The sequence below is a fragment of the Molothrus aeneus genome, chromosome 9 (assembly GCF_037042795.1).
Source record: "Molothrus aeneus isolate 106 chromosome 9, BPBGC_Maene_1.0, whole genome shotgun sequence".
Classification (NCBI taxonomy): Eukaryota; Metazoa; Chordata; class Aves; order Passeriformes; family Icteridae; genus Molothrus; species Molothrus aeneus.
The window spans coordinates 17,017,554-17,043,682 of record NC_089654.1 but is presented as its reverse complement, the minus strand read 5'-3'; the positions used below and the strand labels follow the sequence as shown (position 1 = coordinate 17,043,682).

The following is a 26,129-nucleotide window of genomic DNA, read 5'->3' as shown; positions in this document are numbered from 1 at the left end:
TTTTTACATAGTGATGTCTCCTTTATTGCAGGCTGGGATGGTGAAGACTGTCAGATTTTGCTTTAGTAACACTGCCACTGCCCTGACAAATTTACTTCTCTTCCATAGATTACACTGCTGCCTAACTGAAAAAACAAACTACCTGAAACTAAAACATTGAATTTGATTTCTAATTCAGCTGTGGTTTTTCACTCTGAGCTGACAGAATGAAACTTGAACACAACATTAATGAAACCAAGTCCTAGTCCATAACCAGCAATCCCAAGCATTAGGCTATTACAAATAAATGTTTTCATCTCTGACAATGACTTTTACAAGTTTGTTTTCCCAATTATTTGCTCTCTAGATGATTCACCCTACCCTGAAGATAACATCTTTTTCCTCTACATAGTGCAACACCTTTTAGTTCTGTAGCAGGTGAAGGTGTTAACTTCAAAGCACAGTGTAACATTGCCCACACCTGATTAATACTTGTATCATGCTTTGAAGATGTAAAAGTTTATGATTACTGACTAGTAAGTTTTGAACTAATACCAAAACTGGACTAATTACTACTGAAATGAGTGTGGAAATCATTCAAAGTTATACCATACAATATTACTACTCCAATGTTAGTCACCCTGGATGGGGGCTGAGGGAGAAACCAATTATTTCCTTTGAAACAAGACAAAAAAATCTCTGAAGTATTACAAAAATTAACCATATGAACATTCAGCCTTAAAATTAAGTGTAATCTTTACATAGTTTAATACACCTCTTATAAATCTTCACCCCAGATATGTAAAGCATAGTAGCTGTTCATATTTAAAATGCAGGAAAAAACCCAAACTGGTTCTAACAAGTATGGTCCATCCTTACCTGAACTTTTGGTTCAAGCTGTGAGATAGAAGTCTTCATGTATTCCTGCAGTTGATGCAACAAGAAATCATGGCCGTGACAAATTAAAATGAAACATCTCTTTCCCCAGCATATGCAGGAGCATCATCTATTACAGATTTCCAGATTACTGAAGTTTCTGCTAGGTTCACCCACACAGCAGAACCTGTCTTTATTGGATTTATCCATGACTGATGTATGGGATTCACTGTCTAATTATTTTATTGCAAAACCTCCACTCCCCAGGTATTGGCTTCAGTTGTATTACAGCACAGTACCACAGAACAGAACATTTTCACTCTGCTTCTTTCCAGAAATGCACAGCTCTAGCACATTTGTTGCCCCACATACCCAACAACTGTAGCAAGTACTTCCAAAGCCATTAATAAATTCTCAGTTACTGATTTCTGTAGCAATGGTGGCATGGAATCCAAACAAAAAGCACTCATTTAAATCAGGAAAACTAAGCACAAATGTATTTTGGAAAGGAACCTATTGGTCCTGATTGCCAGCAAACCTTAATGGGCTGACAGCAAGGCTCAAAGACACTCCTTTGCATCAGTGAGTGGCATCCATCCAGCATCCTTTAGTCCCAGATGGCACATGTATTGAGTGTCCTTTTAACAAGTCTGAGGGCTGCAAGAGCCAGTACTGACTGTAAGTAAAATCCATCTGAACACTGGCCAGCATCCCACTGATGTGCTCTCACTATAAAGCTGCAGAGTACAACTTTTCCATGTTAGACAGGTAAACAGTACAATACCAAAAGTAAATTCCACCATGGCATGCTTTATCTTTCATATTAACTTCCCCTCCTCCTCCTTCCACATTGTTTGGTGCATGGCTTACACAAAATCACAAGCCAACCCTAGAAAACAAAAATGAGGTATACATTTCAGAGTAAGGGTTTGGCTGTTTCACAGTGATCATTAAGTCACTCTACTTGGCATTGTTTCAAATGCCAAGTCACCTTTACTCGGCTTTGTTTCAACTGAAAACAATCTTCCCATACAAAATGATCAACCAAGCATTATTATTCACAGTCCTCCTTTGTGGAGGTACTTTTACAAAATCTGAGGAACATAATTTATATTTGTATAAATATAAATTTATACAAATATATAAATGTCCCTGGTTTTCAGGGACATTTTCCATTGTGGCAGAAATTCCAGTGTTTCAAAATGCAGCTCAATTAGCCACATGCAAATACTGAAATTCAAATACCATTTAAGGCATTTGATGTTTAGAAGCCCTAAGATACTCCTTTAAAAGTACCTCAGTGTAGTAAATACAACTATATTCATTATCCACAATGTCATACAGTTGTGCAATTTATTAAAGTAATAGAATAGAAAGAATTCATGTGTAAGTCACTTGAGCAATTTGAAATTATGGAAAACCCACAGATAATCTTATCAACTCAATATTTAAGAAACAGACACATCCTTATACATGTTTCTTGTGAGACAAAGCAACAATACAGTTCACTAACCAAACTTTATGCTCTATGTACCTGGTGTACCAAAATCATCAGGGGTACCATAAACTCAGAAATCTGTCTCCACTGAGCAGCTCCTGCACGGAAGCACAACAGCAAAGTAATATAAAATTTGTTTGTTGAAAGACCAGTGAAGATTCTCCCTGAAAGTGCCAGAGTTTATTTTCATACTTGGGGAAGAATGGCTGAGTAAGTCATCTCTAATCATGACTACACAAAATTAAATTCTTACTACCTCAGCCTCTGCCTGTAGCCTTTCACTTTATGAAAGCATTTCAGCAGCTGGTACACAATCTACAGGGCTTTTGTACAGCTTCTTAGGTGCAGAATGTCAAGTTATAAAAATACATAAATACTAAATGCAATTCCCAAGAGGAAAGAGAGCAGGTCAAGCCCAGAAATGTTGTTTGCAAGCAGTAACAACCCCAGTGCACAGCAATCCAATCCAACAGCACTCCGGCTGTAAAGACTTCAGGCCACAAAAAGTGTCCAGTAAGCCAAAATAAAAACAGGGCTTCAGTAGTCTTTTTCTTGTTTATAAAGGAAATGAAGAAGACAGACTGTTCATTAAATATAAAAGCAATTTTATAAAAACACATCAGAATTTTATTGCTTGAAGAATACAGCATATGAAAAAGCACAAGAATGTCCAAAAAGAAAGGTCACAAAAATTCAAACATTACACCATACATACCAGATGCAGTAAAATGTTAACCTGATTTCTGCATCAGAAAAGAAAGGTGTGAAAATATACCTAGTATTATTTAGAAGGAAAAGACTCATTTAAAATAGAAAGTGTGAAGGTGTTACAGTACAAATTAGAAAAGCCAACACTGCACATTAACATTGTATCACTAGACTAGATTTTCTACCTTTGGTACTTAAACCTTTACAGAAAACCACTTCCTCAATCAAACCTTGCCTAACATTTTATCTGGTATCCAGGAAAGTTGGTTTTTTTCTTTTTTAAACTTAAACATTCAAACAAATACTCTTCTGAGTTTTCACTGCATTACTGCTTTTAAAGACATGTTCACATTTATTCCATATGCAACTTAAAACATCTCAAATTTAAATCAAAAGTCACTATGTGACTGAGATCTGAATACATGCCAATTGTATCTTGTTCAGATCTTTCTGTAAAAATGGGCCCACCATTTGCTGTTTGCATCCTGATGTAAACAGACTGCTGCAGCCCTCCTCAAGAATTCCAACTAGAGCAGCTCATGAGGACATCAGCTGGTAAAACCATCCCCATTGTCTGAGAGCTATGAGGTCAACTACAGCAGCATGCAAGTGGCTTTTCTAGTCTGCTCAGATTAGTGTACCAGAAGATATGCCAGTATTACTTCAAGTAACACATTAAAACTCAGCAATGGACACTACTGTGCTTTATTTCAACACAAAGGACAGCTGCTCATCTATTAAATCAACAGAACTATCAAAAGGACAAGTACATCATTTCTGGTTCATGTATTGCTGCTGATCACTCTTGAGGAACAATTTATCAGAAACCTGGACTTACCTACAAACCAATTTGAGTGAAGAAAATGTTGTCTCTCAACAAGGTATCTTAGTAATCCAGTGGCAATCTAGTCTGGAGAATGTTAGCATTATGCTGACAATGACTAATCAAGGTTAAATAAATTCTCTCTTTTTTGACAAACATGCTGTTAGGGTCACTTTTGCCTTCTTGGTCTTAAATACTTAATCACTCCCTGTCACATCAGCAGAAAACAATTTTGTTTCTTTAAGTTCCAGCTTTATATTTCAACAATATGAATAAATCTGGACTACAAAATACCATCAACAACAGTTAACATTAAACTGGAGTGAAGTAAAAGAAGAGTTAGTTCTTCAAACCAGGCAGTCTTTGAAGTGAAATACTCAGTTAGGACTGTCAAAAGGATGTCATAATAAAACCATGGGTTTATTTTTTTTCACCCCTATACAAAAAAAAAAAAAAAGACTGAATTTGTACAACTCCTATTAAACATACCTTTTCCTAGCTTGGTGAAAATGTATAATTTTCAAATTTTAACAAGTGTGGTATTCGAGCATATATAATATTTATTGCCATATACATCCTCATTTTAAAAAGAACTAAGAATTCAGACTCTTCTATGCTGAACTCTACTTTTTTTTTCACGTTAACAGATTATGTCTACTGTACCACTCCCCCAAAAAACAATTAAAAATTCTAAGTAAGATTTTATAGTTTAGTTAAAAGGGAAGAAATGCAAATGTGGATTTAGAGCTTTTCGTATAAATCTCACTATATTTTATAAACATGTTGTTTATTGTAACACTGTTTATTGATCAAATAAATGACGCACTGCTATCTAAAATTTCCATATACACCATTAAAAATCCAAAGTTGATATGATACTGAACCTTAAATCTTCAAGAGTTCAAAAAGGACAGTTTATACATGTACAGCACACAACAGCAGACACCCCTAGAATACCAACTGCCAGTCCACAATGCATACAAACTTACAGGTAAGCATTCATTTCACTGTTTTCGTTGTGCAGGAAAAGTATTTCTTAGTAAGACAACTCAGCTGGTGATTTTCAGATATCATCTTCATCATCTTCATCCTGAGAAGATCCTGCCTGATTGGATGCACTGGCTGAGGCAGCAGCGAGCTGTGCCTGTTGAGCTGCTTGTTGCATCTGTAGCCATTCCTGCTGTGCCAGTTCTGCTTGCTGTTGTCTAGCCTAGAGACACAAATTTAATTGTTAAGGCCATACATAGCTCATGAAGAATCTCTAGAACAGATTCTCTTTCAACACATTTTTATCTGTACCTGCAGATTCCTTTTTAAATATATATTTTTTATTAACTGCATATGCAAAACCACATTGAGAAGTACCTTAATAATTTGTACCAAGAAGTTTAGCTATATTCTCTCTCCCTCTGACGACACGACTGTTTTGAGGCCTTACACTTACAAAAACAACAGACAGAAACTAGTGTACTTAAGGTCCACTGTAACAACTGTGCTGAACCACTAAGTAATGAAAAATTTAACTGAGGTTAAGCAAAGCAAACTTTAGACATCAGTTCCAAGGATCTTAACATTTAATCACAGTTCAGAGATAAGAACAGCATTGCTTTGTTGATTACAAATACCAAAACTTCCAATTATGAAATCATCCAACTGAACCACAGAGACACACATTATCACAGAAACAAAGCAAGACATTATCTTACTTTGCTAAGCAATCTTTGCAAAACAGAGCAAGGCATGGTCTTCTCAAATTCAGGTATGACAGCTGAGGATGGCTTTGCTACAGAAAGGTACGGACTTCTGCTGAAAAGTGTAAAAGATTCTACCAAAACATTTCAAATAGTTCAGCTGATGAATCTTGATTTTTCTATCCAGGATTTTCACTTGTTTTTTGGTAACTCCTGTTGATTTCAGCAATATACTAATTAATTGTGTTACAGTTTCAACTTCAACTTCTATTTTGAGTGACCATTAAGAAAATGTTCTCAAAATGAAAAATTTCCAGTTCATTTTACTCTTCTACTTTTACAAGTCATCACTAAGACTATTATAATCTCCTTTCTAATCCTACTGCACTCACTGAATTTTCTTATTTTTTTTTCCAAAGTATCAAATTTTTTTTCAGTTTTGCAAACTATAAGATGCCAAAAGATAATGTCTGGAAAACAATCAAACCCTGTTTGTCAAGTTAGCAATGTGAAAAAAAGGGGAGTGTTCCCTTTTTATTACAAAGTGTCACATTTCCCTCTGTTCTGGCAGTAAAAAAATACAGAAGTAGAAATCTCTTCTCATGAAAACTTTTCAGTATTTCAAACTTCAAGTGGTAGCACAGTTACAAGGGTGGAACACAATTTAAGATGTCGTAAAGTTTCAAAGGAAAGGCAGCAGCATCTGTCCACGTAGGAAGGCACAAATTTTATCAGACAGGAGGTAACACCAGGGCTCCCCACTGAGCCCGTGCAGTGAAGGTTACTGTACACTCAGAGAGCTGACACATGTGCATGCTCCAGGAAGCAGAGCTCAGCACCTCACACTGCATGCATCACTCTGTCAGTGCCCACACTCACAGCCACATCTGGAAAGACAACACTTCACCACTGCAGAAATGGGAAGAGAGAAAAACCCATACACTGAGAATTCCATTGAGCTGGATTGACCAAGAAGCTCTATAAGCATCTGGTAAACTTAACTCATTTACTGCACAAGTCCAGCGAGGGAGCCCCAAAAAAACCCCCAAATCTATGAAGACCCTTGTCTTGCACAAAAACTTAGACATGAATATTGGGATTAGACATTCCCTGACTTCAAATATTTACAATCATCCAAGCCAGAGGTGTCAAATATTTATAACAATAACAGGCAGGTATTTTCAAAATGGAGCAAGAAGTCAGCATTCGTGTCATGCTCTAGAATATTAAAAAGATGAACACAAATAAATAAGCATACATGCATGTAACTATTTTTAAGACTAATTACAGTACCTCCAACAGCACATTACAGCTACTATTTTTGAAAAATGAGACTGTCATCCTTGAATCTAAGCAAACGTTTTCCATATTACCAAACACTATTTTTAAAAAGCATTCATATAATCTTGTCAAACTGGCATGCACTGTCTTAAATTAGAAGTTAAGGCACAGTAACAGAATTTTAAAAGAATATTCTTCAAGTTGCCATTCCTTAGACAAAGGGTGGCTTGCATAAGGAGGTTTCAGCATTTTTTTTAATTTATTTTTTTCAGTGATAGTCTGGAGCTAGTACTCCCTTAATACACCTTGGTTTTGCTGCTTTTTTATTTTGTGTATCACGGTGAGTTACTTGCACAAAATAGTAAGTAAAAAACAGGTATCAAACTGCATATTTGTAAATCTTACCCAAAATCCAGAAGCAGCCATAATGGTCCTTCTAATTTAGTACAGTCAAACAAGAGTTAGGTACATGTGACTTGATCATAACTAGTTCACTGCAATAGCTACATGCTATGCTGAAATTTTAAATGCCTTAAAATTCATTGTGCTATAAAGATTAAAGTAGTTGGCATGTCATGAGATGAAAAACAACAGTCTCAGCAAGATAAAAGTATTGCAGAGGGGAGAGAAGGTCACAGTAATCAGACATTAACTGAATAAGCATTTTCATCAGAGGAAATCAGACTAAGCAAAGTGAGAAAATAAGACTCTGGCCTTGATTAAGAGAAAAGAGAAATACCAGATAACTTTCCAAGCTCTTAGTTTAGACAATGGTCTTGTCAAACTAAGAGAGTAGTCGAGAGAAATATGGTGGAGAAAAAGAAATAAATAAAATCGGATTTTGGTCAAACTGGGAGATGATAAACTATCTGGGAAAGCTGGAAGGGGATAAGGCTGGGATAGAGTGTGTGTGTGTATATGTGAGTACACTATTTGCAGGCAAATGCCTTTTCCATGCCTCAACAGCCTCTTTAAAAATTTATGCATGAATTCACTCAATTATAGTCTTGCCAAGAATAAAGTTTCTTTCCAAGTATAAGAAATAACAATTGTGCACTGATGGTCAGAAACAGAAAAGCTATTTTCACTTTTGAATGCTTCAAAACGGGTAATTTCCTAGAAACCAGCTGTTATTCTTTCACTTCATCAACTAATTCTTAATGTATTCTCCATTGTAGACTGGAAATACTCAAGTAGCAGCAAAACCCCATGCTTTTTAAAGCTAGAATATGAAATATGTTCACATACAAAGTCTTGTATGTCAAATCACAGAAGTATCAAGTGGCAGCCTCTTATTTGTTCACTTCACATTCCCCAATTCAAGCAGGCCACGGTCAATAGCATCTTAGATGCCACACCAATTCACAAGGAAGGGGATATTTCTTGAGGTGTGCACATGTTTGTGTGGCCCTAGACTTGCAGCATGAATTATTCCAACCCCATCAGGACAAGCATTGCTTCACTTACTTGTGCAAATAATTCCTGTTGCTGCCTTAGTAGCTCTTCTTCCGGAATGCCGAGGTTCTCCAAGCGTGAACTGGCCTTTCTTCTCTTTAGTGCTACTGTTTTGCATTCTTGTAAGACTTCTTTTACTTCACTGATATAGGAGCCAAACCCCAAACTTTCTAGCGCTAGAAAGAAACAAAACAAAGAGAAAAGACATTGTTTACCTTTTATAGTTTCTGATAATAGATACTGATTTGTTTAGTTAAAACAAAAAAAAAAAGCAAAACATTTGGTAACTTTCCTATCATCTGGTGACAAAAATCTCTATTCTTAAAAAGATCTGACAGCTATTTTACCTTTCTCTTCTGCTATGTCCTGTAGGAATACATGTTTTTAGGCTAAAAAAAATAAGGTTCCTCAAGTACAACCCAATCTTCTGCACTTGCAAAGGATTCAGGGCTTTCAGATCCACCGTGCTAGAGACAGGCATTATTCTCCAAAAGACCTCTTTTTCCCATCTTTTCTATATCAGAATCGACAACATTTATACAGTAAGAAGTCCTTCCTAACTGAATTTCTATCTGAATTTTCTCTCAGAGATTCTACCTTTCCAGGTTTGCAAGTCTTCAGTAGAAGGTAAATTAGCAACCTATAACAGAGCAGAAGTGATGCATGTAAAGTGATCACAGATCCTTCAAAAAGGCAGAAATAAATAATATTATGTTGGGTTGCTGAATTTTAACTTTTGTCTTTTAGTATCTAAATTCCTCTATATAAAATGCATAGTTCACACCTATAAAGCTGTATAAAGTTATGTATAAGCTCTTTATTGTTTTGTTTCTCAACAGAACCCCTTCTATTTATCTCCACATTAAAATGTATTCAGAAGCTAAAATCTTGCACTTTTATCTGCCCAAAGAAATCGGTAAAGCAGCTATATCCTGCAACAACAGTTTTTTTAAAGAATGCAAAGGTAATAGAAAGGATTATAAAAACCCAGGTAGCACATGTGACAAAAGGCCGTTTCCTCATGCACCATTTACTATGACATGCCTCCACACACACCCAAAGTAAACCTATTACAGAATATACTGGAAACATTACATAAACACCAATTCTACTAGAAACAAGTATCAGTTTAATAAAAACATGGTTAATTTCCAGCGTTTACACAATTCAGAGTTTACAATACAAGAGTTGCTTTAACCTTTATCTTAATTTCAAACTTTTGTGACAAGCTATTTAAGAAATAGCACTAAACTGCACAACAGCAACCAACAACTTGTTACAAACAAGGTCTTTCTTACAGTAACTCGGACAATATTCTAACACCAGTTTTGTAAGCAACATCTTCCTAGCCATAACTACAGCAGCACATCATGGTACCATAATCTAAACAATAACCCAAAGGCATTCTCTAAGTTTTCAGCTTCCAACTTGGACTAAGGGAGACAACTGACACACTCTTCTTCAACAGGGCTGTGGGTGCCGCCCTCTAGTCATACAGCACTGCCTTCCCTGTAACAGAGAACACCTGGCAAAGAAATTCACATCATACTTATTTCTTTAAAAAAAAAAAAAAAAAAAAAAAAAAAAAAAAGAAGAAGTTAAAAGACAAACTGATTTAGAGATAATCAAATTACTTCAGAGACAGTATGCCAGTTCAGCCTCAGCCCACACACAGACACTGGAAACACTTCTTCCCACAGTTTCTAGGAGAATTACCAAATTACCAAAACTTCAGAAACTTGTTTCATCCAGCCTCAGCAGAGAGGAGGCAAATCCATAGCTCATAGTCCAGAACTGGTTATCTTAATACTCTACAGATATTTAAGAACTCATTCAATTTTAAAATGTAAACAGTATATACAGTAAACTTCTTTAAGTCATACTTTTTTAACCAAACTGAAGAAATCTACAAGTCTAACATCACTAAGACAAAGCATCACAGCAAAACCAGAGGTGTTTGTCAAAAGACCAGGCTTGGCAATCTGCTGCATCAGAGTATGAGCAACTGCTGAGTCTGAAGGTAAGAGCAAGATGAGTTTTTACAGAAATTTTACATGGTCTTTAAAAGAAAATAAATTAATGGAAAGAACTTACAATTGTGAATTGAATATAGCACAGACACAAAAATAAAATTCAAACCCCCCATGTGATACAACCAAGACAGATTTTTACAACTATTCAGTATAACAAAGCTATGAAGACCCATAAATTATTATGATTTATGCATCATAAATCTACTGCATCAAAATTCTACTGCCTGTGAAACAACTTACAAAGTTTACCATCTTCCTGAAGCACATCAAGGCTTACAGAACACATATGAATCATATGATTGGAAGGAATATGAATCCCTTTATACCAGCATGGTGCTAAAATGTGGGACAAGTGATTACTACTCTATCAGAGCTGCTATTTCATCAAAACTCAAAGCCTTTCTATTTTTTAGTCTTAAACATACCATCCTACCCAGATTGCTGAAAGTTCAGTATCTTCCTGAGACTAGAATTAGCCCACCAAATGTAAACAGCTGAATTCCAAAACATAGCATTTGAGGGGGATAACACAACTCATATTTACAAACACCAGATCACAATTATCCTTTCCCCAGTTTCCTCCTACTCTTAATGACTGCATGAAGGTGCAGGTCTCTGAGTAATCAGTGACACATAGTTAGTACTACTTTTATTTTATAAAATCAAGTCATTAATATCTGAGACTTTTAATTTTTTTGCTCCTTTCAAAGAAAAAAAGAACTTCCAAAATAAAATCCCAAACATGAACAGTTGTGTGAGACTCTTAAAATTGTGCTAATATACACACTGTCAGTATCCTAACAGTCCACAAAAAGAAGAGACTAGATTTGACATCAATCCACAGCCTACCTTACTGCACAACAGTTCCATGTAGACCAAGTAACCAAAGTAACCAACTTCATAAAAAAGGTGATTTTACAAGTCATCATTTTCAACAAAAATTGCATTTCTCATAAAAAGCCTGTTTTGTCACAAGTCATATAACACTCAAATTATTCCATTTTCTGTTCCAGGATGGAAGAACATTCATTTGCTTTCTAGAGCTGCAGATTCACAGCTGGGTTCCTGATGGTGGAACTCAACAATAGATCTCCACTTACAACTATTACATAGTCTTGATGCTTTTGGCTGCTCTCCAAGAAAGCTGTCTTGCATTTTGTTACCAGCAGTGAGTGTTGGCATAGTCTGAGAACATCTATCAAATCAGGTCTCTAATGAGATGCAAGAAGCCTCTGCTTTCCCTTCCCTATGCTGTTGACAGCACTGTGCCAGTGCCACCACACAAAATAAAAAGCAAGGACCTCATCTATCTGAGGTATAACCCAAGGGTGGAGAGAGAGCTCTTGCTCAGCACAGGGCCATACAAGCACTTTAACAGTGCAGCAAAGGAAGGGGTGTCTCAAGCACCACTGAGCCAAACACCTCAGCACAGTGACCAAGGGCAGTTTCACCTCACCTCCACACAGTCCAGTGGCAGAGTGCCACCAACTGCAGAGTGCCTCTTCCCCCTCTTCTGGCCCAGCAAAACATCCTTCCTGCTTCTTGCTCCCAATCTAGGAACTTCTTGTTTACAGCTCCAGTCAGCCAGCAAACTCACCTGAGAGGAAGCCCTGCTCTGCCCTAAATTCTCAAAAGCCACAGGGTCAGTTGCATCTGCAGTTGCCACATCCAGCTCTCAGAGAGTACCAAAAGACTCCTCTGAGCAGCACCTTGTGCTTAGGCTGGACCAGGTGTGGCCATTAGCCTCACTGACTTCTAACCATTCAGAAGGAAAAAGACACAGGGGTGACCACAACAAACAGATTTCAACTGCCTCGTTTGTTAGCATCATTGTCATGAGGCTGCTGCATTAAGAGGCACTCAAAATAGCAAGTATCTAGAATGTATGAAGATGGATGAAAATGCTGAAATACTCTACCTATACACACAATCGCCGTTTCCAAACTGGCAGCCAAAACCCTCAAACCTCACAGAGGGATCATCTGCCAGCTGACCAGCCTCTGAAAGGAGCTAATAGCAATTACAGCTTCCTTAAACATAAGCATAGCAGAAAATCCATTCCATCTCTAGAACATTACATAAATTGATACATTGCAATATTTTACTACAAAGTATATATTTAATTTGAAAATAACTTTTCCTAACCCTAAGATATGATAACACAAGGACATAGAACCCAGCAAAATACTTGGCATGGGACCATCTGCTGATGTTATGCACTTTAGTTTCAATTTGTTTTCCAAAAAACCCAGACTAAGCCTAGGACAGAAATAGGTGAATTTTTTTCTACAGACCACCACTACTGGGTACAAAATACTTTCATACACAAACCCTCTACTGCCCTCAATCTTAAAGATCACATCTATTCCTGTGTTAAGAACTAAATTCAAATGTTTTTTGTGGTGACTTGAAAAAACTACCCATGTATTAAAGAGCATCACACCCAAAGTATGCTTCCATGTGCAAGCACAGGTTTTACTTTACATCCTAGGCTTCTGTAATGGAGCTACTTTACTAAACTTGCAAGCTTACATGCATTTCATTTAACATTAAAGCTCATACATGCTAAATATTTTCTTTTGCAGTTCATGACCCAGTTAAGTACTTGAACCTCTTCTGGTGAGCAAGTTAATAAATTTCAAGCGAACCAATTTTTTTTTTTTTTTTTTTTGCTTAAACAGCAAATATTGCTTTAAAAAAATCATACAACCACAACATTTTTTAAATTAACTTGATACCATCACAGCCCTGAAAATAGCTGTACTACAAATGCAGCTGTTAATATCTCTACTAGGTAGCCGAGTAAAGTACTCTTTCACTACTGCTGCTATAAATGTGCTTGCAGCAAACACCGGTATCAACAACCCCGGCTTAAGAAGCAAAGCAAATGAGTTCTGACAAAAAACTATGCCTAATGCAGACTTCAGGATGAGGCAAGAAAACTCCTTATTTGTGACAGAATTTAAAGAAAAATAAACGAGACAGACAGAGAACTCGCCTTTTATTCAAGCAAGCAGAAGTGCAAGGCAACAGCACAGAAAGATACAAGGGCATAGGTCACGTTTAAATGCTTTCTGCAACAGATACGAAGATCCAACATTAAACAATGAGACTGTAAGGACAGCCCTAAAAAAATATACTCTTAAGAGATTCCAGACAACACTACCATGGAATAAAGTCTGGGCCCCACATAATCAATCTCCGACTATAAAGACATTTACTACATTCAGATTCTTAAAACACGAGGTCTCCATTCGAAAAAGCAGACCTCGTTTCCCAGGTACGAGGAAGAGATTTGGTGACTTCCCTCACAGCATCACAGGTTCTCTGAAGCACAAAACCGGAGCTGGTCCTGAACACAGCCAGCAGCCGCTCTAACCACACAAAGACAAGCTCTCTCGCAGTGCGCCGGGCAAGCCGGACAGCACACGCTTCTCCTCCACACCCTCACCAGCCCCTGCCTTTGTGTCCTACGTAGCTACAGGCAAGCGGAGAGCAAAGGAGAGCAAAAAGCGGTGCGGGACAGGAGCGGTGCGGTGCCCGACCCGGCACAGCGGGGAGGAAGCTCACCTTGTATGACGTGTTCCGGGGAGATAGTTTTCTTCTCCGATTTGTTGCAGATCTCGTTGGCCTCGGAGGAGATGAGGTGGATGAACTCAGTGCAGCAGTTGACCACCAGCTCCCGGGCGTCGTTCGCCACGCGGACGTTGGGCAGCGTCTCTTTGATCATCTTGTTGATGGCAGCCCTGGGGATGGTGAGGTCGTCGTCGTTGCCGGACGACGAGGCCATCCTGGCTGCGCTCGGCTCACGGGCTGCGCTCAGCGCCCGCGCGGGGCTCCAGGGCGCGGGGACCCGGCGGGGGCGGGCGGGGCCGCGGAGGGCGACGTCGCCGAGGGGCGGGGGACGGCGGGGGCCGGGCCGGGGGTCGCTGCCGGGCCGGGGGGTCGCGGAGCCGGGAAGCGCTGCTCAGGCTCAGGGCTCCCTCGGCCGCGGCGTCTGCCACTGCCGCCTCCGCCACATCCTTCGGCCGCCGGCGCCGCTGCCTTAAGACCGGTCTGAGGGGAGGCGAGCGGCGGAACGCCCCGCGCGCGGCTCCGCTGGGCTCGGCTGGCCCCGGTCGTGCGGCGGCCGCGAGGCGGAAACGCTCCGACTCCGGCTCAACCTGCGAGGGACGGCGCTTCCGCCGGAAGCCGAAACAGCTTCCGCCGCCGGCAGCGCCGGAAAGGCCGCGGTGCCACGTGCGGGCGGCGGCAGCAGCGGCGGCAGTGAGGGGTCCTTCAGCCGCCCCCCTGCGCCGGGAGCTGCGCTCGGGCCCCACCCAGTCCCCCTGCCCTTCCCCTCGGCTCCGGCAGTGGCAGGGGATCCGACAGCCCCGCCAGGCTGGTCCCCGAAGCAGGACAGGCTCGGTGCTTAATCCGCAGTTAATTCACGATTTGCAGGCAGGGCTGGTTTTCCTCGGCAGCCATCTATTACACGCTATTTTCTGCTTTCACTCCATAACCAGTAGTGTGATGGTTGTATGAGACAGAATTAGCCAGACCACGATAGTGTTTGTGGAAGGCTCATTAAACCCACAGTCTTGGTCTTGCCTTGCAAAGGGAAAAAAGTGCCCAGGAATGCAGCCCAGCCCGAGCTGCAGGCCAGAGACAGCCGCAGCTGAGGGACACCGAGGGGCTCCCGGCAGGCCCAGCCCTTCTGTGGATGTCTCTGTCCAGTACCCTGTGCTGGCCCTCAGCAGGTGCCGAGGACATCTCGGGCTGCAGAGCGGGGATTTGCCAGGCTCCCTTCAGCCCCACCAGCACTCTGCTGTCATTTAATTCCCGCTTTCTCCTTTCGGCCTCGCTGCTGTTCCACCTCTCTGCTGGGCTCCGGGCACCCGGTGTTTTGCAGAGGTGTGAATTAGGAACTGCCTGGGGCCTTCAGTTGTGCACAGCGGCTGCTGCGGACGCTCTTGTCCCCTCAGTCCCCGGCCTGCCGTCCTAGGAAGGTCCCTGCATGCCCCGGCAGCCCGGGCCCCACCAAAAGGGTCACAGCTGCACAGCGAGCCCTGCATTAGAGCCCTGCATTAGAGCCCTACATTAGCCGCAGTGCTTGGTATCCGCAGGAGCTTTAAGCTCCTCTGGGGAGAGGCCGGGCAGGGCGGGGCTGCTGCAAGTCCCAGCACGGAATTCGGTTCTGGCTCTGTAAGACAGTACTGAGGCAAAGAGAAGGACAGCTCCGGCATGCGAGGGAGTTCCGCTGGGCTCTGTGGGTGAGACAGGGACAGCTGCTGCAATGTGCCGAGGAGCCGCAGCCCCGAGGGACACCCGGCCTGTGCTCCAGCGGGCAGAGAGGCGGGCCGGGGTCAGGGACGGGAATGCCCCGGGCAGGAGCGGGAACAGCCCTGCAGCCACGATCCCTGCTCGGCCTCGGCCACTGGGAGGACTCTGCTGAGAACAAGCAAGGGAGAAGAACTGTTCTGCATGATAGAATTTTGGTTTAACACATACTTACTAGGATGGCTTGGAACAGGAGGGTTCTGTGTCGGACACCGAAAGTACTGAAGGCATTGAGTGGATTGTGATTGCTTATTACTGACAATACTTTGTTTTCAAAATGTAGTACCCAGACAGTAAGAAGATATTTTATTTTAGGATGCTTTAAAAAACCATTTTATTGCTCACTAAGTGCAATATGCTAGTAACCATTGCATATAAAGGAAGCATTCAGAATATTATAATATATATGAATAACAAATATTCTACTAGTTACACTTTAAGATTGATAAGACTTTCCCTTATGTTGCTGATAAATGGATCTGACTTTGGAAATGAGAATGCCAGTGTGCTTGAGTGATTACTGTACCAATTCTATCCTAATAAGTAAAAACATTTTTATGATATTAAGAATCTAAATCATTTGCATACTGTACAGCTCTCAGTGTGAATTATATACAAGTAAGTGAAGGAGGTCAGGTTAATATTGAATACACAAATACCAGTCAGTGTTCCTGTTCCTAAGAAAACATCTCTGGAAAAAGCAAACGCTAAACAGAATAAAACTACAGTTAGAGGATTTTAATTACAAGGTTCTGCAAACAGTAACATTCAAGAAATACACATTGAAATCTTAGCTAAGCTCAAACAAATATATTGCATGCCTTTTCATAATTACAGAGCAAAGGCATTTGAATAACACTGTGTCATCAGTAGCTACAAGTAATTCCAATTTGCACTATATAATCTCATTCTTATTGTGAAGGTTTTCCCAGGTCAAAGCTCTTTCTGCTTCTCCACCTTAGCAATTTGATGAAGTTGAGACTTGCACTGAAGATTTTGTCATGCTGAAAAACCATTTTGTAGAATATGTCAATGGGTAGATCTCCATTTGGATCTGCATACTTCAAAGTTGTCATTGGAGTATACAAGGTGTTGGTCTGATGGCGAAAAGGTGGATTTTCTGCAAGAATTATCTTTACTGTGTGCTGTAGAGAAGGAGAAATAGAATTTTAAAAGAACCTTTATCAAGATAGTAAAAACCCAATTTTCAGTGGAAAAGTAGAAGAATAAAGTGCTATAATTATGTAAAACCCTGTGTATAGTTTTATTAGAACATCATTAGAAATTCTTCTTGAAATATTCAAAGGTCATAAGAAGTATTTCTTATTTATTCTTTCATTTCTGCTTCTCTATACCATGGTGATACTTAGTATCCTGAGCAGCCTTCCGAACGATTGTGGGTTGATATGCCCACAGTAGGTAGATCCTCTCTTTTGCAGTTCACTGGTAAAGGATCAGGACAGTGCCTTTTGCAGCAAGATCTGGGAATCTTCAGTTGACACTGAAGCTATTCCTTAGCAGCAAACTCCTGAAATCATCATCCCCTCCCAGAGCTTGCCTAAACTTGTCTTCCTGCAGAAGCTCCAAGCACCAGAAACATCCATGCTTCTTTTATTGTGCCTTGTTGCCCTGGGGTGGCTGTGTGAACTTCCCTCAGTGGAGGGATCCTGAGTGAGATGGGAAGGATAGAGCTCAGCCAGGGTTGGGAACCCTGGGTGGACGTATAGGAACAATGCAGAATATTCAGACTTCACCAGAGGATGTAAAGGGCATCCAATATCTCAGTGGTATTGAAATTACAATTCATAGTTATCTTCAATACTTCAAAATGAACATTCTTTTAGTATTTTGTAGACTTTTGTTTAAAGACTGAAAATTCTTTTGAATTAAAAAAAAACCTTTTTAATTGTGTACATTACATTTGATTAAATTGAATGCTTCTACCAGAAAAACCTACCAACCAACCACTGCATTCATAAATTACAAAGAAAAAAAAACAACAAAGAAAAGAAGATTTTTTGATGAGTTACCTCTGCAACATCTTCAGCACTTTGTCCCAGGCTCTGGAAAATTTGTTTGTAATTTTTAAGGTAAATATTAGTAAACATCTCAGCTGTTTCTTCATCTGCAGCTGAAAGATCCATTTTCATTCCATCTTCAAAAACTTTTCTTTCAAATTCTGTAACCACTGGGCCTGGTTCAATCAAACTTAACCTGTTCAAAAAAAAAAAAAAAAGGTTAACTGGTTGTGACTGTTCTCCATGGAAAATACACCCCTCAATCCTTCTTCAAAAGGAGCATCAACAATTTGCACTAGCAAACAGTATAAAACAACAGCACTTTTTCTAAAGGCAATCCTTACTGCATCACTGCTGTCCTGCTCCTCCTACCCACCCACATACAGGAGTAGAAACCTGCATAGCTTAATATTCACAGAAATGCTGTAACTTAATTCATGACATAAGTGAGTGCAGTTGTTACCTGCTGTCTCACAGCTGTGGAATCTAAGGGTGATTTATTCACAAGGACTTACCAGATATTAAGAAACAGAATTAATGGATGGTAACAAAATTCATTACTTCCTGGACCAAATCCTGCATAGGTTTCTTTGTTTCTCATGATAATACTAGAAGTAGCTGAAAGAGACGGGGGAATTGCCAAAACATGGATTTTCTTTGTCAAGGTGTTAATGTTACATAATTTAAGATCTCACCACTATATAATAATAAAATACAATACAGAGACTTTTACTGTGGGTGCACAGATTCTGGCTGCTGCCAAATCTGAAAGTTTTTATTTTGCCCAGTAGTGTATTATAGCAAATCACTGAAATACAGTTACAGGTCAGATTTTTCTTGGTTCTTTTCTCAGGCAGTAATAACAGCCAGCCACTGTGTTTATCAAAACACTCTTTGGGATTGGGTCTCTTACTGGACTTGAGTTCTTCAGGTGATGTTCTAAAGGCTCTTCTTTAGAACTAAATCAAGCTGTTGACCTTCACAGCAGAATTCCAGCTACTGCTGGAATTAAAGCCCTTTCTCTTCCATCACTCTTCCCATTAGACCTTGAATTTATCTTATTATACTTCCTTTTAAAACCTCCTTTTTGCTGTGTCTTATACTCTTGAAATTTCATTATGAATTGTGGTCTATCCCATGTATTATTACATTTATTTTAAATCCCTCCCAACTTTGCAAAGCAATATGCAGAATCAGTTCTGTCTCTGAAATTCCACAACAGCTGTCTTTTGTTCAACAAGGCCTAAATGCTCAGACAGAGATGCAAGGGACATTTAGCAGTTATTGGAGTTTGCACAAAGAATAGTAGCAGAATTACATGAGTGTGAATATACATGTGACAAATCAAACCTGAAGTCCCACTGATGATGAACAGGACTGGTCTCCTAAATTCTATCTAAAATGTTAGGAATAGAACATCACACTTCTCCCTTCCCTCCCACCTTCCTTCATTAGAGGTATCTCACCCTATAACATTCTGATGGATTTGCACTTGCTCACTCTCTCTGATGAGCCCTTGAACTTTTTTATCTGTGAATTGCCTGAGAAGGCCATTATCCTTTCTAAGGGGAAAAATCACAGTGATCTTATTTCTGTGATATTGTATGTAAGAATCTCTTTCCAGAAGTGTTGCATGAACTGTATTTTATCTAAAGCTAAATAGCCTTTAACTGTTGAAGAGAACATGTTTATTCTAACATCTAGATCTTTTTATTTGCTTATATAATGTGAAGAGTGTAGGCATTTCTATGCCTTTTGTGATGTACAGTTTTCAAGGGCTTCTCAGTCTGTTTAGCAGCAAGCTTTAAAGATTTTTTTTCCTGTCTCTGAATATATTTTAAACTATCTAAAATACAATTCACACAAGTGGGTCAATACCATTTACACAAGTGGATCAATGTCATTTACACCAGTGGATCAATACTTACTGCAGTTTGAACTTGAGTGCTTGTATAGCTAAACTTTCACAGAATCCTTCCACAGCAAACTTAGATGCAGCATAAACATCATTAAATAAGATACCTGATGGTACAAACAGAACATCCTGAGAATGTGATTTCATCCAACATACTAATAGTTTGATTTTAAGAACTCATCCCAAAATTTCTACAGTCATGCTGGAAAAACATTAGAAAAATCCTTGTGCACATTGAATCTAAATACTAATTTTTGCAATGTTCTCAAAATTGCTCAGTCTAGCAAAGATGCTTGACTAATGCTTTTCCTCCCCCTAGCTGATGCTGTGGTCTCCTTGGATGACATTATTTTGTAGTCTAAGATATGAAAGTGTCTGTAAATATAATACCATCTGCATTATTTATCATCAAGACTTTAATGGGCTCTAGATGAAAACAGAGGCTGAGTGTAATGCAGGAGATACAATTATGCAAGAAATCCAGCTTGCATCTGAGTGATTTAGAAAAAGCACTACATCAGTCCATTGAGGTGGAAGGTAAGTGTTGTATTAAAATACCAATTCTTGGAGACTGATGGAGGACCCTTGGCTCAGCAGAATAATCCTTGTAAGATCAATGCCACAGTTGTAATAAAAAAAAACTAAAAAAACCCAGCTAGACAGGATAGGACACAAGAGTAGGACTATCATTATCTGTTACTAAAATTTGACTTTCAAGTGTTGTGAGATGACAAACTTTACAAAAAGATGGTACAATTGTCCAGGAAAAAAAAAAGACCCTGAAGGTTTTGTTGCTAAAATAACTGGATGCATAAAACTCACCAGCTGCTTTTTATAGTTGGACCTTCAGCATTACAAAGCACAAGAGTCAGATATGCCAGCTCCTATTTTTTTTTTTTTTTCCCCTAAAAGGAGGAAAGCTTTGGATTTTGAGCACTGAACTCTTAGTTCAAGTAAAGAGGAAAACCAACTTTACCTTGTATTCCCATAACACTGCTTATTATTACTATATGCCCACTCTTTCTCCTCTTCATGTCAGGCAGGATCTCCTTCAGGAGCCGAACCAGGCCAAAGAAGTTGGTGTCCATCACAGTTTTCATTTCCTCAATGCTCTGACATTCAATAGGCCCAATGAGCCCCATTCCAGCATTGCTCACTGCACAAAAATGGGAGACAGCAGCAAGCAAAAACATCCATAAATATAAACTTGTAATCATTATTGGAAAGCATTTGAAAGGAATGTGAAGATTAAGGGTTAGATGATCCTAAATAATCCTTAAAGAAAGGATTAAAATATGTTAGTCACTAGAGCATTCCTAATACATTTGACATTTCCATATGTCTTTATTTTTAATTGTGCTTTTAATCAAATTTAAATTATCTCCTATTTTTTATTTTAACTAATATATTTCTCAATAATCCTTCTTTAAAAAAATATAAAGGGATTACAGAAAAATGAGTCAAGAATTACTTGTATTTTTTAATAATTCAGTATTGAGAATCGGCAGCTACAGTCAATAACCATAAGAATTAATAGAAATCTTCAAAAAGTGATAGAACAAGCCATATTTTGGTCTGTTTTTTGTTTTATTAACATTCATGTACCTTCAAGAGGAAGTAACTCCCCAACAAAATAAACAAACACACAATTCCATTGATTTTTATTTGCCTCCTGGATATTTATAAGTGGGGAATGATGATAGGACTGGCATTCTGCTCTAGAAGTAGTACATCAAATTAGAGTATAAAAAATTTTGCAGAAATACTCATTAAGCACTGCTTTAATAATTAATCAGAAAAAAAGGCAAGTCTGTAATTTCTAGTATAAGATTTAATAGCTGATGGTGTAAGCATTTCCACTAAGATACTAATATTTATTTTTAGCAAAATGATATGAAAACACTTGTTGCTGAATGATTTGTAAAGTACAATTTTAATTCTTAATACAAGATGGAAATATTCCTATTTTTTTTGCATTTGTTCGTTTACTTGCTAATTCCCAGTGCTGTTGCTTTCTTAGTACAGACAAGTGTTACCTTCATTTTAACTATGCTTCATCAATAGGATGGAAAGTCTTGCTCATGAAGGTGCCAGTTTAGGCAAAATTTCTCACATTTACTAAAAAATGTATGGTTTTATCCAAGACACTTCCCTGTGATCAAGTTTCTCCTTTGTAAACAGGGAAAACCATCTTCCCTACCTCATGCGAGAAGGGTGAGATTTAATCCACTTATGTCTGCTTGAAGTCTTGAGAATCTTGAATCAAATATACTATGTAATGATTATTACTTTGATAATTTAAAAAATACACTAATAAAACTTCTCCAGGGTATTTGAGAGTGTTTTACAGAACTCTGGTATCTGTTGATAGCACACACATCCTGTACTTGCCCAGGACATCGATCCTTCTGTCAGGGATGCTGTTCACACAGGTTTTAATAGACTGTTCATCACAGACATCCAGTTGTTTAATCTCAAGGGTTTTGCCCAGCCTGTGACCTGCAGCTGCCTCCAGTGGCTCCTTCTTGGCCAGGTTCCGCATTGTGGCGAACACTGCAACACACCAGAAATAAAATCTTTATTGTGCCACTCCTACTGAGACGTGTTAAAGAACAGTGCTTTTACATCCAGGTCTTCATATCAGTGATAGAAACAGATAAAAACTAAAAGATTCTATTTTCAACATATATTGTCACTAATTTCCCAGTCTGGTTCTGAAATCCTCAAGAAATTAAAAAGAAGAAGCTATTCATAATGAAGAACATATACATATGATATATAAAGGATAATACTGTCACCAAAATATTAAAAAATGGGTATCAAATTATGCTACTAAATTGTTTTTAGGTACTCAAAACCTAATTTTGGATTCCAGATTTCCTTCTTTGTTTAGTCACCACAATATTTAGCAGGACAATTATCATTTTATTAAAAAGTGAAAGACATAATTTCTTAGGTTGCAAAAAAATTTGATTTTGTAAGCTACTTCTAAAAATTAAAATTAGTTTTTATTGTAGCCTAATGGCTCAGAAAGCTCTAGATCTGCATCCAGTCAGTTAGCAGTAAAATAAGCAGTATGAGAGACTGAATTGCCACAGATTGCTGTGTTCACCTTGCCATCCATTTTCAATCATAGCAAATACCCTGCTTTGCAGCAACAAGACAAATCCCAGCCCTTTTGTTCACCTGCCTACACAGGCTTGGAATAGTGAAATGTGCTTTAAAGAAAAAAAATGCAAATTTAGAAACTGTTTACCTAAATTCATTACTTTGGTCTTTAAATGGGCATGGGCCTGTATATGAACAGATTTTAGTAGCCAGAAGCAAAGCTAACCACAGCTGTGAATGTATACCCAGAGCAGCATAATATTAAAGATATTTTCAGATATTTGGTTTTTACTACTGTCCTTTTTCATTGCATGTGTGTGTACACTATTCAGTTCCAATAGTTGTTCCATTCCAATAAAGGTACAGAAATATCAACTGCTTACAGAAATCAGTATATTTTCGCTGTGTTTTCTTGACAGTAGAAGAGGAAACAAACCAGAAACAAGTCACCAAACTGAATACAACCACCTGTTAAATCACAGAGAAAAAAACCAGCATCATCTCAAGTAGTATGTTTTTGTAAAGATAAAGAACAGCTAGATTATTACCTTTAAATCTTTTCTGCTCATCTTTTGCCATTTTTACAGCTATTGCCAGCCCAATTCCTGAGGAGCAACCTGTAATGAGGACATTTCTTCTTGCCATTCTCTTCGCTGAGTGGTTCAATTCTTCACAGGAGCAACAATATAAATGTAACTAAGCATAATGTGACTGGTCTTTAATACTATCTGCACCTTCCCTGAGTCAACAAATCTGAAAATGCACACCTGGACCTTGCATGATTAAGGGATAATCTCCAAATAAACAAAATAGAAGCAGATGCTCCTACATGTGCTTATAATCTGCATTATCAAAACTGATGAATATGGAATTTGATCAATCTATAAAGTGAGGCACTTGTAAACTCCATGGATTGTTTTTAATAGAATACAGCTTGCACAGTACTGGCTGGAAAAGCCTTTTCCACATTTCTAAGTCTGTAGTGCTAAGTCCTCCACTCACAGCCATGGAAAGTAAACTGCACCCAGAGTGGGGTCCCTCTGCTAAAGCTTTTCAGAATTCCTACACCTACAGCACCCTCCTGGTTCTTTTACAAAACATTGAGGAACAGATTTCTTCCCTGATGCCTTACTATTGTAAGAGTCTTAATAGGCATTACAGAAAAAAATCCCAAAGTGCAAAATGGGATGTGGATTCTGAAAGAGACAAATTGTTGGAGAGACTCCTGACATTTCCTTTTGGCAGAGTTCCCAAACAAGAACACAGAACGTTAGCAAGCATGCTGCAGTGGAGAACTGACAGGAAATGTTGAACAGACAGCTTCACTCCATTCCTGCTAAGACTGAAATCTCAACATTTCTGATTCTGCAATTGACATGTTAGAAATTCTTAAAAATAAGAACTAGCCTGATGTCTAGGTTTTGGAGAAAATATTTTACATATAAACTGTGGATTAAAGAGGGGCATTTGAGCTGGCACTTCAGTGCAATTCATGTTTTACATACAGTAACTGTAGGTATACTACATTCAGGAAGAAGATCAGTCCCTTGCTTCTGTCCTGAGTGACAGGAAAAAGAAAGACCTTAATAAGCAATTAGCCTTATGAACAGCATTCAGCTAATTGCAATGCCATTATACACAGTAAAATGTTTTTCAAGACTTAACAACCCCATGTAAATGCAACACACTTCACAAGAATGAGCTTAGTGTTTCAGGATTCAGGATTTGCATAGATGTAAATTGGTTAGTAACTCAAGAAAAGTAGGACGCTACAGAAATATTTAACTGAAATTATGTTTAAAATAGTCCATCCTTTCCAAAAGAAATAAACTGGCTTGAACAGTATAAGTGGAATCCTTCTCAGGCAAGCAACAAAATAGCAAAATATCTAAAGATAAAATATAATTATGATTCTCCTTATTGATCAGGTTTGACCCACAGTTTAACCAGATAAGTTAGTATACAGACAAAATTTCAGTGCAAATGCTATTTAGCTGATTCAGAGATGAGGCAAATTGCTTTTGCTGTTCATGCACATTTATATTTAGAGCATGTAGGAGGAGCCAATGAGGCTTTATACAATGTTAGTTAGTGGAATTCCATTAGTGTTGTGATGCAGCTGTAATTAAGGATTGGTTATATTTTCCACTTGAAATCCTGGTTTTAAGGGCTTATGTATTCCACTGTGTGAAAAAAATCGGTCTGAAATGTGATGCATACACTTCTAGGCTGAAGGCAAAGTGATGTGCATAAAGAGAGTTAAAAATAGAAGTAGTTTAATTTGCAATTATTTCACCAGTCAAACGAAATTCTAAGATCTTCCCTTTACAGTTAGGTAAAGAAATAGCTCTATTTAAAACACACAGTACATTTATTTCTGTAAGTAACAGTGGTTTTTGTCACATCACAATTTTCACAATAGCAGAATAAATAATCTGAAACTGCAGAAATACTTTAGATGAGTGTATCTTGGCTTGTCAATGGTAGCAGAATGTGTGGCTGGTTTTGTAGAACCACTTAATGTGGAACATGTGGCATTTGTGGAACGTGTTTACATGAAGGGAAAGAGCCAGTACTGCCCAAGGAGTTTAGCAAACTGCCACTTGCAGAATTTCTGGATGCCTCAGATAGGTTTGTTGGCTAAGACACACTTATAATATACAAAACACTTAACTGAGGCCTGGTATTCAAACTGAAATATATTCAGTTCTTTTCCTCTTCTTTACATCAAATAAAGTAACTTGATTCCTGAAGTATGAATCACATGTCTTAATGCACATAAATCCTGTGTGCATTAATCAGACTTAGACTGATGCCTCAAAAGCATATTTGCAGTTTCTGATGCTTATGTAAATATAAAAGTGGGGCCACTAGCCATTCATACCAGCTTAATTGTGTAATACTTTTGGAAACCTGGAAATAAATATGTTTTAGAATGCATAGTTATGATGTGAATTTAATCAATGGGAATTTTTGTATGGATTTTTGTTTGATTAAAAATATCAAAAGAAACAACCTCAAGCTTTATGGCCCTGTCCCACAACCCTGTGCATCTTAAAGATACTGCTTAGAGTAAAGGAAGCAGGTTTTGCCAGTGTCTATGATCAAATCAGTGTCCCAAAGCATCTTACAAACAGGTAAATTTTAATAAATATCTTTATATATTTATATTTTTATTGCGTCTGCATCACTGCATTTGTACAAAAAAGATAAAATAGTCCCAAGCAAAAATTGCTAATAAGGTAGTACCATTGTGCTTTTAGTTAGAAGTGAGATATTAAACAAATACATAATCTAAAAACCTTGGAAAAATATGACAGCTGAAATGAATCCCTACAACTTAAAAAAAATTTATTCTGAAGTATAAAAGATAAATTAATATGATATTCAATTAAGGCAATAATCTCAATAACAGCTGGAAAAAT

General features: G+C 38.5%; 2 protein-coding genes across 2 annotated transcripts; both read right to left on the bottom strand.

Annotated features, from left to right (window-relative positions):
- Positions 1-2,189: 2,189 nt before the first annotated feature.
- Positions 2,190-14,227, bottom strand: DR1 (down-regulator of transcription 1). The gene is made up of 3 exons (XM_066555527.1): positions 13,915-14,227; positions 8,324-8,487; positions 2,190-5,094 (listed from the first exon to the last, which is right to left on the bottom strand). The coding sequence occupies exons 1-3, from the start codon at positions 14,132-14,134 to the stop codon at positions 4,948-4,950; spliced, it is 531 nt and encodes a 176-aa protein (XP_066411624.1). The 5' UTR covers positions 14,135-14,227; the 3' UTR covers positions 2,190-4,947.
- A 1,719-nt stretch (positions 14,228-15,946) lies between these two features.
- LOC136560063 (retinol dehydrogenase 8-like) lies at positions 15,947-23,599 on the bottom strand. Its single transcript, XM_066555688.1, has 6 exons — positions 23,253-23,599; positions 21,988-22,149; positions 20,573-20,752; positions 19,610-19,703; positions 17,694-17,877; positions 15,947-16,808 (listed from the first exon to the last, which is right to left on the bottom strand). The coding sequence occupies exons 1-6, from the start codon at positions 23,347-23,349 to the stop codon at positions 16,575-16,577; spliced, it is 951 nt and encodes a 316-aa protein (XP_066411785.1). The 5' UTR covers positions 23,350-23,599; the 3' UTR covers positions 15,947-16,574.
- Between the last annotated feature and the right edge of the window lie 2,530 nt (positions 23,600-26,129).

Excerpts from the sequence above, each read along its gene's own strand:
- DR1 (XM_066555527.1), bottom strand. The coding sequence starts at position 14,134 with ATGGCCTCGTCGTCCGGCAACGACGACGACCTCACCATCCCCAGGGCT. Across the intron at positions 8,488-13,914 it reads CCCGGAACACGTCATACAAG|CGCTAGAAAGTTTGGGGTTT; the intron begins GTGAGCTTCCTC and ends GTTTCTTTCTAG. Across the intron at positions 5,095-8,323 it reads AACAGGAATTATTTGCACAA|GCTAGACAACAGCAAGCAGA; the intron begins GTAAGTGAAGCA and ends TTGTGTCTCTAG.
- LOC136560063 (XM_066555688.1), bottom strand. The coding sequence starts at position 23,349 with ATGGCAAGAAGAAATGTCCTCATTACAGGTTGCTCCTCAGGAATTGGG. Across the intron at positions 17,878-19,609 it reads GCACTCAAGTTCAAACTGCA|GTTAAGTTTGATTGAACCAG; the intron begins GTAAGTATTGAT and ends TTTTTTGAACAG. Across the intron at positions 16,809-17,693 it reads GTGCTGAAGATGTTGCAGAG|CACACAGTAAAGATAATTCT; the intron begins GTAACTCATCAA and ends CCTTCTCTACAG.